This window comes from Phycodurus eques, chromosome 16 (genome assembly GCF_024500275.1).
Source record: "Phycodurus eques isolate BA_2022a chromosome 16, UOR_Pequ_1.1, whole genome shotgun sequence".
NCBI classification, from domain to species: Eukaryota; Metazoa; Chordata; class Actinopteri; order Syngnathiformes; family Syngnathidae; genus Phycodurus; species Phycodurus eques.
The window spans coordinates 13070433-13086440 of record NC_084540.1 but is presented as its reverse complement, the minus strand read 5'-3'; the positions used below and the strand labels follow the sequence as shown (position 1 = coordinate 13086440).

The window sequence follows — 16008 nt, the reverse complement described above, 5'->3', positions numbered from 1 at the left end:
GTACAGAAGTTGGACCACAACACATCAACCCTGTTTCGGTGTATAGACCAAAATAACACACACTTGTCTGTTGCCTGACTCGACTATTTATGTTTGGATAAACACATTTCTAGTTCAATGAATGTGAAGTCATCACTCAAGAATGTAGGACATGTAAGGTTATATTTAATTGAAATGCATCTTAAGAGTAATGAACACAAAGTATATTGACTCCTCATTGTCTTATTTGTTGCTTTTTCTTAAGTGCAAAAAACCTCTAAAGCAAATGATAACCTCAGTTCTTACTTTCTGAATACAACTTTAACAAATGATGCGAAGACTAATATAATGGAAGTTATTAGAAAATGTTTCAGCCACTTATCCACTTTGAGATTATATCAACGATAGTATTATTATCAGCACAGGGTTTGTAGTATAGTATGAGGCTGAAGTATTCAAAATTTTATGGAGTAGCTCACTGAAGGTCAATGTAGTCCATTTTTGAACAATTATGTTAAATTGAAAAAATGAACATATCAATTGTAATAGGTAGCAAAACAATACCAGGGAAACATGTGTTTTTGATTTTTCAAGTTGGTTACCCTAATTCTGTTCCCTCTTTCATGTTTGTCTCCCAGCCAAAGTTATCCACACTGTCCCAAACAATACGTTTAAAACAGAGAGAGAGTTTTAAAAGGTCTTGTCTATATGAAGTTCCACCTGTGCCTTGTGTTTATTTCCCCTATTTTCACTGTATGTAGATTCATAGTGGGCCTTTGGATTGTTTAGATTGCTGACTGGACAAGTAGCCAAATTTATTGCAGTCTGTAATGGGGTTATAAACCCTCAGTTACCCTGCAAATTGTGTGCGAGTAGAGAAGGAATGGAGCGAATCAGGCAAGACTGTTGGTATTGGGAGACTAAAATGACTCTATTAACTCTATTTGACACATTCAAACAGTACACAACATGACAGAAATAAACACAATGTGGGAATAGGAGTGGTATTAAGAATAATGCAAGTATGGTCTTAACCAGAAGGTGAAGAAAATAATGAAGAAATGTGTCAAACTGATAAACTTTATAGTTTTTAGCAAGTAATCATTCATTTAGAATTTTATGGCCGCAACACGTTCCAAGAAAGCTGGGACAGGTGGCAAAAAAGACTGAGAAAGTTGAGGAATGCTCATCAAACACCTGTTTGGAACATCCTACAGGTGAACAGGCTAATTGGGAACAGGTGGGTGCCATGATTGGGTATAAAAGAAGCTTCCCTGAATTGCACATTGTCATTGACAAGCAAAGATGGGGCGAGGTTCATCGATCACAGACGTGATTTCATTCAACCACTCACACACACACACACACACATTCAATAGCATCTGCAAGCAACAATGTCCAATTAACCCAACGTGCATGTCTGTGGGAGGAAGCCAGAGCATTCGTGGGGAACCCCGCAAGAAAAGCGTGGGGTTCTCGGAACATGAAAAACTGGCCAGGAGGTTCAAACACGGAGCCTTGTTGTTCCAAGGTGACCCTTCTAAACAACACACAACACAGCGAAGAGTTCAACTCATGAACTCAGTCACATCAGTACACATCTTATACCAGGGTTCTCCAACGTTTTGCGTCCAGGCACCCTTTACAGGGGAGAATTTTTTCCAACAACTACTTATAATCCTAATGCCAACTACCCTATATATAACATAAAAACCCTAAATGCCATAGGAATTTAAAATGTGCCTATTTTTGAGGGGGGGGGGGGGGAGAGTCAATGTTATGAGAATAAAGTCATATATTTTCAAGACAAAAAATCAGTAAAATATAAAAATATAAAATATTTTGTCCGGATAGAAAGTTGTAATCTTACAAGAATAAAATATTTTTGTTTCCAAAGAGAAAATCTGAATATTATGATATTAAAGTCAAAGTTTGATGAGGATAGATTTGTTTTAATTTGTTCATTTGAAAAACACAACTTCATTCTTGTAATGGTCCTACACATTTTATTTTAGGAAAGATGCCCTTTATTGTCTCAAAATATGTCTTTTTTGTTCTCGAAAAAAAGTGACTTTATTCCTGTAATAATACCCTTTATTTTACAACAAGAACAACAATTTAAATAATACAGGGATGCCAGCTTTATGTAATGATACATAACAATCACATCAGAGGCCAAAGCTAAGGTAGGGAGTAATTGTTGTTGTTTTTGTTGTTGTGTGCTTGTTGTTTGTTTGTTGTTTCATCAGTAAGCCATTCCCCATATACAGGTATGCACTTTTTAAAATAATACTACATTATACTTTATTGCAAATTATTTTGTGCACCCCCAAGCTACAGCTAGTACCCCAGTTTGAGAAACAATGTCTTAAAACATGCGTGTACATTGCCAATCAATATTGAAGATAGATGACAATCCATTCCAGGATGGTGGTTGATGACCATTTTTTTCTGCATGGACTTAATAAAACCTCATAAAAATGCCTAAAACTGTGCATCTGAACTGAAAGGTATATACACCCAATATATCATTAAAATATGGAATAGTATATAATAGTATAGTATAAATAGTCCTGGGACGGATGGTCAAGGATAAAGTGATTTAATAGTGCATGAGGACTGTCCTTACACCCAGCTTCATTCATAAAGGACAACAGATGGCCTGCCTCGTACATAGAGTTATAGTAAAGGAAGAAAGGAAGAAGAGGCTAAAAGCCTCATCACACAGCGACATGAACACTGACAGAAAATAAGAAGGTGATACAAGGTGATGCATTAGCAAAAATATGGAGAGAGGAAAGGAGGATGAAGGCAAGGACAAGGGTTTGCTAACTTCCCGTAGGAATGTCTTTGCTCCAAGGGGGTTAAATAAATTGACCAAATTATGCACAATTACAGCCCTTGCAAACTCAGTTTTGGGGGTAAAATGGACTCAAGTTTATGCTTTATTAATTTAAATGAGCACATTTGCCAGAAGGGAAGCCTGACTCACAAACATTTTGTTTTACTTTAAGCCCTTTTAGTTTTTGGTACATTCCCAGCATGTATGTGTAATGTAGTATATTCGTCTGCCCTCTCTTTCACTCTCATTTAAACAGATCTGACGGTATAAACTGCAGTTGAACCTCAAAGGTCATACACTCTGCAGAAAGTACAATTAGTTCTTCCACAAGGATTTGAGAGGAACATCCATCCAGCCATTCATTTTTTATACCACTTATCCTCGCTAAGGTCGCAGGTGAACTGGAGCCTGCCCCTGATTTTGGAATGGTGGCAGGGTCCAAACAATCCCAGGGCACATATAGGCAAATGATCATTCACACTCACATTCACACCTACAGTATGTGTATTTTAGTCTTTAATGAGGAAAAGTGGTACAGAAAATTGATGGATTTTTGAAATGTGGGAGAAGGTTGTAATGGAAAAAAACCCAAGCAAGCACAAACTGCACGCGAGAAGCCTGAGCTGACATTGGAGACCAGAACCTCTCGACTTTGAGGTAGAAGAATACAGTACAGGAAGTCTTCGATTTACGAACGAGTTCCGTTCCTACGCTGGCGACGTAACACGATTTTCCGCGTAAGTTGGATTTCACCGTTAAAGTCGAAATTTACGGGGAAATACTTCTGTTACGGGTATTGTCCCAGGTGATTGTGACAGCAAGCTCAGTGTGTGTGGGCGTGTGCGTCGATGTGTGAGTGAGACGGGACTGCGAAGGAGGAAGGATTGCGCGCCGGTGCGTGTACAGTGGCAAGTGTAGTGACGGCGACCGGGGAAGAGTAGCGATTAGTGGAGGACCCGTTGACGTTGAATGTACAGAGGAGCTAATAAAGCCATTAAAGCAGCAAATCGGTGCTGCGTGCCTTTATTGTTGCCGCCACACAGCTCAGCTGTGCAACAAGAGAGAAGGGAGTTAACACCTCAGGTGACCGTAGCAGGAAAGGTTAACACTTCGTATAAAGAAACTAAAATACATTTTTTTTTAAAATAAGATGCTATACTTGCCATTACTGCTGAGAGTGTGGGAAAAAAAGGAGGGCGAAAAAGGCAAAGATACTCCCACCGCACAAACACAGACAAGCACTATGCACTAGCTGAGCAGAAACACTATGTTGCTGGGGACAAAATGGCGAACGAGGCACGGGCGTCGTAGGTGGAGTGCGTCGTAACTCGAGGACTTCCTGTATACGCCTGTGTCTCACATAAGGTTAATTCAAATCATTGTCATGCATGATGTCGGCATATCACGCAGTTCACCTCAGTTCACCAGCATCATAAAAACTGTGTGGCACATAGAATAAAATTGAGACGCATGTTTGTCATTCATTGTTAAACTCAAGACTTGCTATTTTATTGTTATATCATATTACTCTCACTAGTGTTTCACTCATTTTTGTACTGGTATTCCATTAAAGATGTCAAACTTGTTAAAACAGTATTTCCCAACCTATACTGAGACAAGGTTAATATATTTTACATAAGAAAAAAAAATCTCACTGCACACCACTAAACAAAAAATGTGTATACATATACAATTGCCAATCTTGTCATGGGTATGTGTTCTGGTTGATATTCTCCCCGGATAAGGAGACTCACATCATTCATGTCTGCTCTGTGTTGCAGCAGTTACTGCAGAATTAAATTTATGTCAATATGTCAACTTTATGTAAGAAATGTGAGTTCCACAAGGGGTCCGTTTCTTTTCTGGGGTCCGTGCTGGCTCCAGGTGAAATCAAAATGAACCCTTGCAAAGTTGATGCCGTGACTAATTGGCCCACTGCCATGTCACGCAAGGACATACAAAGGTTCTTAGTGTTCGCTAATTTCTACAGAAAGTTCATTAGAAATTTAAGTTCTATAGCCTCGCCTTTGCATGATCTTACCTCGCCACACAGACCTTTCATATGGAACCCGCTTTGTCAGTCAGCTTTTCAGAAACTAAAATCGAGCTTTACCTCCGGTCCCATCCTCACTTTGCCAGATCTCAAACAGCAGTTTGTGGTAGAAGTTGATGCGTCTGATGCCGGTATAGGAGCAGTGCTCTCCCAGAAATGCCTCAAGGATGGTAAATTACATCCTTGTGCTTATCTCTCTAAAAAACTGACTCCAACCAAGAGAAATTATGATATAGGTGACCGTGAACTGCCGGCAGTCAAGGTGGCTTTGGTGGAGTGGAGGCACTGGCTAGAGGGGGCACATACTCCTGTTTTTAGTATGGACAGATCACAAGAACCTGGAATATCTTAAGTCTGCTATGAGATCAAATGCGAGGCAGGCTAGATGGGCTCTGTTCTTCACAAGATTCAATTTCACGTTATCCTACCAACCTGGTTCTAAAAATGGTAAGCCAGATGCTTTATCGCGTATTTTCAGCGTAGAGAATTCTTTATCCGACCCTAAAACCATTTTGCCCGAGTCATGTTTCATTTCTGCTTTTATTTGGGACATTGAGACTGCAGTAAAAGAGGCTCTGAAGAACACTCTTAGCCCTGAAAGTTGCCCTGAAAACAGGCTTTATGTGGTTCCAACCTTAAGGGGAAGAGTCATCCACTTGGCTCACACTAACCGGCTGTATGTCGTCCAGGCATTGCCAAAACTCAATCTGTTGTCGAACAGCGCTTTTGGTGGCCCAATGTTAGAAGGGATGTTATCAACTATGTCAATGCTTGCCAGGTATGTGCTGCTAACAAGCCCTCTCATAAACGTCCTTCTGGGGCATTGCGACCCCTGCCAATACTACAACGTCCTTGGTCCGACATCTCCGTAGACTTTGTGTAGGAGGACACTGGCCCCGAACTACAAAGTGGGTCAGCGAATTTGGCTCTCTACCAAACATATTCCACTCCGCGTGGAGTCCAGGAAGCTCGCTCCCAGGTTCGTGGAGCCCTTCTCCATCACAAAGATCATCAACCTGGTCACCATGAAGCTTAGGCTCCCAAGGTCAATGCGGGTCCACCCTGCTCAAGCCCGCCCGGGAGTCCCCTCTGGTCCTGCTTCCAGGCCACCGCCTCCCCCCCGGTTCGTGGATCGGGGCCCTGTCTTCACTGTGAGGCGGCTGTTGTCGTCTCGTCGGAGGGGGGGTGGGGTTCAATATCTGGTGGACTGGGAGGGCTACGGGCCTGAGGAACGTTAATGGGTGCTGTCTGTGTTTATTGTGAATGACTCACTCATTCGGGACTTCCACATTGGGCATCCTGGGGCTCCGGGGCCGTCTGGGGCCGTCCATTAAAGGGGGCGAGGGGGGGTACCGACATGGGTGTGTGTTCTGCTTGTTATCTTCCCCGTCTCGTACACAGCTGCTCTTGAGAGCATCTTCACCACCTGTGCCTCATTCACCCTAATTACACCTTGCATTTAACCTCGTGTCTCATTCTTTCTAGTCGCCAGTTCGTTGTACCTTGTCGTCGCGTTCCAGCATTCCTTGTTTCCACGTCACTGACTCACAGTAAGACTAGACCCTGTTCCGATTATCGACCTTGCCTTTTTGCCTCACGTTTTTGGAAACTGTTGCCTTTCGGATTGCCTGCCTGTGTACCGACCTCTGCTCGTATATTAAACCTCTCTTTTTTTGAAACTGTCCATTTGTAGTGGAGTCGTGCATTTTTGGGTCCTATCCTCTGTTCCGTTCATGACAAATCTATTGGAAGAGCATTTGATTTTTATAACGGTTATTACACAGAGAGATTATATATTATTTGTAATAGATAATCATTTTGGGACCAATCAAGTGAAATTGGATAACCTCCTGTGGCACACTTGAGGATCTCTTACAGCACACTGGTTGGAATCACTGACTTGAAACATTGACTTTATAGTGAGGTTTAGTAATGCAAACTGTTTCCTTTGTTTCTATGGGGGAAAATATTATCACAAAATCACCAAAATCTAATCTGGAAAGGATTGTGTTCAACCCCGGAGGTTCAACTGTATACGATAAAAGTCGCTTGGCTTTTTATCATTAGCGGCCTTGTGTGTGAGGGGAGCAAGGCTGATCTCTTCATTCCTAATGCATTAAACAGCGCAGGTCGCTCCTTCCATCTCGATGCCACCCATGCCATTCACCCCTCTGTGTGTATGTGTATGTGTGTGTGTGTGTGTGTGTGTGTGTGTTGGTTCTCATGTCAGAGTGAGGCTGGCAGAAGCCCTTCCAGCAATCCTCTACGTTCATGCTGAGCCCTGCTGGCCTACACACACATGTGCACACATGCTGATTGAAGCGCATGCACTTGCAACATGCTTCAACTCCAACTGAAGTAGTTCGGAGGCCATGTGGACCTTCACGGTGCTTTATGTAAATAAATTCCTTCTCCACTCAAACATTCCCCAAAATGGTCTCTTCTCCCTATTTCTGTGTCCCTGCATACTTTGTGAAGCACACTCATATACTGATTAAGTCCTCATTTGCTTCTCTGCCTCTTAGTAATGAACATAAATTTGAATACGTATGAGTGTTTCTCCTCGGAGGGCCCCCCCCACTCCCCGTACCATATAGCGCATCAAAAACGCGGTGCACACTCACAAACACACACAGTAAAAATGGGGCATTGGGGGAAATGTATGCAAGAATACAAAACACAGGAAACATTTTCCTTTCGATCTGCTCTTCCTCTCTCTCACGCTCACTTCTACATTATTTCTACAATGGTACCACACTGACAAAGCAGACGGGAAGCATCCGGAACGACACATGAAAGCACACAAAATGTAAAATAGGTTGAAGATGTGACACTGAGAAAAACACGCTGTTTTAAATTGAAAATAGATCGATGTGTATTACGTTGCTGATGAAAATGTAAATGATTGTATATTGAAATTCCCTTTTGCTCACTGCTGATGTTCCAAGGAATGAAAGTTACACAGTCTCAAATTATAAAATAAACAAAGGGCAGAAATATGTATTATGTTATCATATATGCATTATCTAAATGCATTGTCTATACCATATTGATTGATGAGGTAACCTCTTCTTTCCAGCTTTAGTAGTAACTCATAATTGTATATAAAATTGAGCCTAAAAGATGTAGTGATGTCAAGTGGCAAACTGTTTGAAACCAACTTAAATTTTGCTCATACATTACAGGATTATAGTTACTTTTTCAATCAATATAGTTGTTAGAAAAGTAATGATATACTTTTTTTTTATCATCATAACCTTTCTTTTATGGTTGGCTTGGATAAATCACATTGTTATACTTCCTGATAATCTGGTGTGCCGCTTAAAATAGTGTCACTTACCTTATATTTGAATTGTATTTTCGCTTAAATATAAAAGCACTTCATTATGAATTCCATATAAATCATTGTGCAAATGCCAAGTGAAATTTTGGTGGATTTTGATTAGGTTAGTGTCAGGTTCATGCTTAAAATCTCCCCCTTAAAATATATACTTGAAACATATCATGTCACAACATGTACAGTATATTTCAAATGACTTCACTCTGGATGCTTGTCGAGGAGTCAAATAATTAGCTCGTCTTTTCTGACTTTTAGTTTGACTTTACTAAAGTGCACTGCTGTAAAACTAGTTGTAGTGAAATAATTCAACAGATGTATCAAAAATAAAAGAGAAAGGAGCAGGAACTAAAGCCAGAAAAGCAAAAAGGACCCGTACGTGGTTGTGCTACACTCTCTGGGAGCTCTCTGGTGACTGGGAACAGCCCTGTGGTCAAACTGGAGACTGGCCAAGGATCTTTCCATCAATTAGTTGATTTTTTTTTCCCCCCTCCGGCAGTCTATCGCTGGCTGACTCCCTTGCTGATTCTGTTCATCTTTCTCTCTCCCTGTCTGTCCCGTTATTTCCACTAGCGTTTGCTCGAAGAATGCTTGAGAATGTAGGATACTTAAAGAGCAAAAGCTCTCCCCCTTATCACTGTTATTAAAAAACACTCAAAGATCTGTAATTGCAGGCACACATCACATTTTTGTTTGTTTGGCATAGTTAATTTATAGGTCATAAATGATGTCTATTTTGGAAGTGCAGGTGGCCCCAGCCAGGCAACAAGCGGTGGTCGCATGCAGCTACGCACAGATAAAATGACATCACACAGTTGTGTCTCTCAGCTCAGCGCGGCACACACAGCGTGTCATCGCTGCATATCAATTACACGGGGAATTGAAGATGTGTTTCAAATTCAATCAGTCAGTGTTTGTGGCACATCTCTCACTCTATGGTAGTCACCCTACATCGCCCCCTGTCCCATTTCCTCTCCTCTGGATTCCCACTGATGGGACTCTCAGGCATTGGAGGGATGGCGGACACAGGTGTTAGGTTTATGAGTCTGTAAAGGCAGAGAATATAGTGGGAGCTTCAAGGTTGTTTGACCCTGAGGTTCTACAATTCTGACTGCCAGTAAAATGCTCAGGGAGAATGTAACTCTAACGTTTTTACAAAAACTGCCACCATGAAGGATGCATGATCAGAATATTGTGTGAGAACTGAGGAACAAATTTAACGAATGGATTAAAACTCTACAGGTATGTCTGTTTTGCTTTTTCGGGCAGCACATGTGGGGCAGCATTTTTAAATGATGTGATACTACGTATTATACATAGTAGCATTTGATGAAATGTGTGTGAGAGATAATGTGTGTGTGAGCTCTCAGGTTTGTGGTCAAATTGTCATTTTGTTGTCATAGTGTGTGTTGAGTTGCGTCCTTGTTACATCCTTGGTAATTTGCACCTCTAAAGGCGATATGAAGAGATTTTTTACATTTCAAACTGAAATATTACGTAAAGGGGCTGACGCAAAAGCACAAATGGCCATTGAGCCTCTGATAATCATTACATGTGCTCCGATTCTTGTAGCATCAGAATACAGTGGCCATGGTTTGCAGAATCATAACTAAAAACTAATGGTACATTAACTTCTTGTAATTATTTTTTCATTTGGGGCTAAATTTTAATGCAGACTTTCTCCCTCTCTTGCTCTCTTTTACTTTTAGATCATAACCATTTGAATAATGCAGCCCTGTCTCCTCTGGGTCCAGCCATGACCTTGTCTCACCCTCATAACAACCTGGGAATCGGTTTCAATAAGTACTCCTCACTGAAGGGTGTAGGTAAGTATATCACTCACTCGCTAAGATATGCTGAGATAATAAATATAGACATATGGTATACTGTACATGAGATAAGTAGCAAAAGAGTTACAAACACCATCTAAATCCCCAGCACTACCACTTCGCTACACGTAGTATGGGTTATGCTGTAGGTCACGTTAATGGTGTAAAAGGTTTTGAAATGATATTGTTTTCATTTTTTTTTTTTTTTTAATATCACAAAAACATGGGATTTTAACAGGGTGTGTAGACTTTTTATATCCACTGTAGTTGTCTTCCTTTTTGGAATTTGGAACTCAGTTATGCATAACATTGAACCACATTAATAGTCCATTAGCATTATGAAACCGGGGAAGTCCAGTATTGATTATAACAGGGATCAGCACATATTTATGGATGTGTTACTCATCTGTCTCAAGCTCAGCCACTAGAATGCTGACATTTATTGACAGCTGACCTTTCTCTAAATAGAAATGTGAGCCTGTGAAAGAAAGTAAACAGCAATGACAAACTAGACTTGCTGTTACGAAAAAGGAAAAAGGATCGAGATGGGATAAAGTTGCATGATGTACAGTACGACTCCAATAATAAAATCACAAAAAAAGATGACATATTGTTTGTGTCAATGCAACACAAGTACACATGCATGCCCAAGCGAGGTGTTAATGGTGAGTAACAACAGTCTGGACAGAGGCAGGGTGAGGCGACTATGTTCAATCCTGCAACTCGCCCTATGGGTTCTCTGACAGACCCTAATGCCCTAATGCAACATTTTCATATACAGTAGGTTCACATAACACAAACGTGAAATCATTTGCATAGACGTACACGTGCACATATATACCATCATTTGATTCTGACAAATGAGAAGAACAGATTGAGCAACGAGGAAAATGCTACTCACTAAAAATGTGCAGGCAAGATACCTGAACAGTCTTGTACTCAAGTTTGAATTATTTCCTGCAAAAAGTATATTTTAAAAAAAGATATACTTCGAATAGGAAGAATAGGTTCAACTAAATAATAATAACACACACATACAAGTCACTGGTGGCTTGCCAGGTGATGCAGCATGTGTGTGAGCCATTCTGCAGTCTTTATGAACACATTTTACACCACAGAAGACCTTAGACACGGCTACACCTTGTAAGATGTACAAATGTAAACTTACTTTTCTACACAGCTCTAAATATACATCACATATTTTTCTCACTTAGTGACAGAACAGATGGCCACGCAAACACAAACTGCATATGTATTGTACATATGCAGGACACTGAAAGAGTCCACCTTTTTTTCTAAACAGCTGTTTTTTCTTGAGGAAGGAAATTATTCATAAAAAAGGAAAACAAGGTTGATGGTGTCTTAAGGCCAGTGTGTGTCTGTGTGTGCATGTGTGGGTGCTTGTGTGTGTTGCGGAGTGAGGGGACTGCAAAGGCGACGACCGCACAGTTGTGTTCTTCTCAGGGAGTTAGCGCTTAATCCGTCATGACTTGCTGAACCCGTTTCTACTTTCTTTCTGTACGGTTTTATGCAACACACCCTCATCATCTTGCTTTTCCCTCTTTTTTTGTTGTTGTCTGTTTTTCTGTGAAGTTGTTGTCCTTATTTTTCATAATAGCATGCAGACAATTCAATGTTTGGGTAAATGAATGATATGCAGCACTCGTATCCTCTGTGATGCAAACAGCCTGCAGGTTTCATTTTTGAAGCATTTTGAGGCAAAATGGAGATGCATTACTTGGCTGCAACCAGCAGAGGTGCTGTTGACTTAGTCTTAATACATTTTCTGTCTAAGGCCTGCAAAAGAATGACAGTGGGAGGCTCACACCCGTACAGTGAATGATTCCATATATAGACGCCCTGAATGGCTAGCTTGTATAGGCTTTTATGGCTATTGTACTTGGTACTTTATCACATTTATTAAACCATAAAAATATAGAGCGTTAGTTAGAGAAGAAGCGGGCTGCTACAGAGAGACGACGTGGCCGAAAATAAAGAGAAGAGTGGGGCCTTGGTGGAGGTTTGCGATCTACTGTATTCTAGTAACAATATAGTCATTGTAGGATTGCTAAAAGAAGACCTGTGGAATTGATACTTTTGGACAGTTTATGTACATGTAACAAGTTGAAGCTATTGAACAGTGTTACCTTGACTTACGAGTGCCCCGAGTTACAAGTTTTCTTTTAATATTAGCCGTTGCTTGGTGGATTTTTTTGTTTTTTGTCTTGAGCCAAAATTTGAGGTGGCGTTGAGCAAGCTTCAGATACGCTGCCGCACGAGTGACGTGAAAGAAAAGCAGAGGAGAGCACTTTCAGTCATTCATTTGACAAACGGTCCAACACACATACAAAATGAGAACAAGGAGCTGCTGTATACCACAATTTACACCCAGACGCTCCCGCTGAACTACCAACTCTAGTGCTTGACGTCACACACTAGACCACAGCAATTAAAGGCAAACATCCAAAACACAAACACTACCGTATGGACAGTAATTACACGTTTAAAACCTGTTTATTTCTTTACATTGTCTGTTATTATGTTTTATTGTGTTTTAAGACAATATAGCTCTATTTTTATTAATTAAAAGCGTAACAAAAAATAGTGGTGTTTGCAGGGTACAAGAATGGATTAATGGCATTTCAATGGGGAAAACTGATTTGACATTCAAGTAAATTAAGTTATGAGCTTGGTCATGGAAGAAATCATCTTGTAAGTCAGAGTGACTTTTTCTCTCTCTTATCAATCCAGACACAACTCCCAGAGACTACTACAAGAGCTACCCAATGGTAGATTACACCCATCGCCAGTCTCCTCCTACTTTCCAGCCAATCAAATTCCACCCGAAGGAAAAGTCCTTCCTCCCGCCACCCGACATCCACGCACCGCTGGCCATTACCATCAACGCCTCCCAGATCCCCAAACCCAAAATATCCAAAACCAACACGCAACCGCTCACGTCGGGATCAGCCTTCAAAGCCTGGGACCCCAGCAAGAGCCACGTCCAGCGCCCGGCTGCATCACACATGGTCCTTCAGGGCCCGCAGCATCACCACACCATCCAGCAGCAGCATCACCAACCACTGCACCATCAACCCAACAGCCGGCGCCAAGCCTACTCCAACAAACGGCAGTTCAGCATTGAAACGCTGCCCGAGCTCTTCTCCCAACCGCTGGGCTACGGCCACTCGCCGCACACACATCCCAAGCACAAGGGACTGCCTACCAACAGCAAGACAGAGGTCACTGTTTGAACGCGAATAGATCTGAAACAAAAGAATACACTTTGAAAGATGTGCTCTGATATCTTTTATATCCACGGCCTAACTGCAGGAGTGGCGAGCAAATATCGTGTATGATAAGACTTTTTTTTAACTGCCTTTTCCTTATCATATTTGACAGTAATAACATGGGTGTGCGTTGGAAGATTACTGGATCAAAACAGCAGACAAGCTGAGAAGGTGGTGGCTGTGATGTAAATAATTGATTGGCTTCTCAGTGTGTTGGCATAGCGCTCAACTCCGTTCCATCCCAAACGTTCCCACCCTAGCGACTCGGCATTGCTGTGTGGCAAGAAATCCCACATGAAGGCCCTATTTACCCTGCATGCACCAGCTCAATCTACCCATTTTTTTCCTATCAGAGTCTGCGAGGGCAGTGTTTCCCCCCCGAGACTGTAGCTTCCCATCACCAGAGACAATGCCATCATGTTGTCAGTTCCCACCGCCCTCCAGCCGGCAGAGGGGTGAGAGATCAGCCTGGCAATTCATACCAGAGAAGGGTGAGGGTTATTTGCCTTATTCCAGGGGCAAATAAGAGCATGAGAGGAACGTGAACTACAAGAGTGGTACAGAGTACACACTTGTCAAAGATTACAGAGGGTACCCAGGAGCGTCAGAAACCACAGTCGCATCCACCCCCAAAGCAGGAATAAAATACATAATATTCCTCTCTCATCACACAACAGCCTCAGAAACTGTGCACATGAATAAGAAAGCTCTGTTGTAGGTAATTCCAGTCAGACTCTCTTGTGATCCCGCAAAGGCTACACATACTTCAGAATGAACCACAATAGCTGAAAAGCGCAAAAGATTGCAACTGTCAAGGTCTTTTTAAAGTCATTTCCCCCTTCCCATCAACAGAATTTAAAATTCTAATGTATCAGCATGATGACCTTCGTGGTTGCTGCAAAACCAGCAAGCTTGAATTGAAACATTTACACTTACACTGCATGCAAAATGAAAATGATTTTTAATTACAAAGGTAGACCTTTAACCATGCTAGCTATACTACAGGATAGTTTCATAGTTTCAAATCATGCGCATCTTTCAAGAGCAACATAATAGTGTTTGGAGGGCAACAGCCACACGTTTGCAGAAGTCTCTTCATCAACACTAATGATAAAATCATGAGCGAGTCCGTGTCAGAGTCCAGTGATGCATACTTTCCTAGTATGGAAGTTCCTAAATGCAGCAGAGTACTTTAGTGCTGTACAACTATTTTAAGCAAAGTTGTCCCAAGCCTCCTTGTGACACAGTCCGTCTGAACTGCACACAACAGACCAACAAGCAGTCTGATTTATTCATTGAATTAACCTTCATTTGTTTTCATCAGGACATGCCGCAGAGCATCTGTGCTTGGCACATGCTAGTACATCACATTGGAACCTATCACATTTGGAACCTAATCGAACAGGATCATCCAGCAGGGTCACACACAATTTAGCACCTGGTCTCACTCTGCAGCCTTCTAGAAGACCATCCTGACCCTCTTGCAGTATTTGCCTGAACCTTGCTAATCTCCCTCCAGAGTAAGTCTCTCATAAGAGTTATGAAGGGAAGTGAATCACTGCAATCAGTAGTAAACTAATACAGTTTGCTGCATTACTCGGAAAGTCTTTCATTTCAGAAGTGCATGAATAAAGTAGACCGCAATGTGTCCCACTAAAGTATCCTCCATATGTTTGTGATAAAGCATGTGTACCGTATTTTCACGACCATAATGCGCACCGTATTAAAAGGTGCAGTCTCAGTTACGGGGTCTATTTCTGTATTTAACACATACATAAGGCGCACCGTATTATTGGGCGCAGGCATGGTAAAACATACGGTAGCATGCATGCACGCTAAAACAATGTTTTTAAAAAGGCAGCGGGAGCAAACCTGAGTTCGGTTGTACTTTATTGAAGTATTTTACAATGTACTCACGTTATGTTTGATCAATCCTCATCCACAAATCCATCAAAGTCCTCATCTTCTGTATCCTGAAATGAAGAGTTGGTCTTCCAACTCGAGCCACCTCGCCTTGTTTCCGCGGAAACTCAGCTTTGTCTTCTTGACTTGGCGAAGCTTGTATTCCTGCTTCCTCCACTTGCGAACCATGAATTCGTTGATCTTGAATTCTCTCGTGGCTGCTCGATTCCCATGTTCCTCCGCGTAACTGATAGCTTGCAGTTTAAACTGTGCTTCGTAAGCGTGTCTCTTTGTAGGTGCCATTTTCGACTGCGGTCAAGCCAGCCTCGACTGCGGTCAAGCCAGCCTCCACTCGTAAAGTAGCAGTCAAGGCAGCCGCCCCTAATTTTGTTCATACTAGGCATTGCGGTAATAGGCCGCCAACTTGAGGCGAAAGCCATCTTCAAAATAAAAGCTTCCCAATAATACGGACGTCAGTGCTCTTCGGTTAAGGAATGCAACCAGCAAAGTTAATTTGAATCTTGAGATACATTAAAAAATGTAGTTTATTTGATATCTTAGGGAAAATAAATGGTAAATGAACTGCACTTATATAGTTTCTTACGTTTCTTACTTGCACTTTCTTACGCTTTATCTACACCATCACAGTGCCCAAAGCACTTTACAAAGCCTCGCATTGACACACACATTCATAAACCAATGGGCGACTGCTACAATGCGAGACGCTGCCAGGCCCACTGGGAGCAAATTAGGGTTCAGTGTCTTGCCCAAGGACA

General features: G+C 41.6%; 1 protein-coding gene across 2 annotated transcripts in view; it reads left to right on the top strand.

Moving 5' to 3' along the window:
* LOC133414894 (protein shisa-8) overlaps positions 1–15582 on the top strand; it is a 72030-nt gene extending 56448 nt beyond the window's left edge. The window contains exons 4-5 of one of the 2 annotated variants that reach the window (XM_061700599.1): positions 9921–10037; positions 12792–15582. In XM_061700599.1, the coding sequence (XP_061556583.1) occupies positions 9921–10037; positions 12792–13294 (620 nt within the window). In that variant the 3' untranslated portion in view covers positions 13295–15582. The remainder of the gene's footprint in view (positions 1–9920; positions 10038–12791) is intronic. The other variant, XM_061700600.1, reaches the window with a different exon arrangement.
* Positions 15583–16008: the final 426 nt, after the last annotated feature.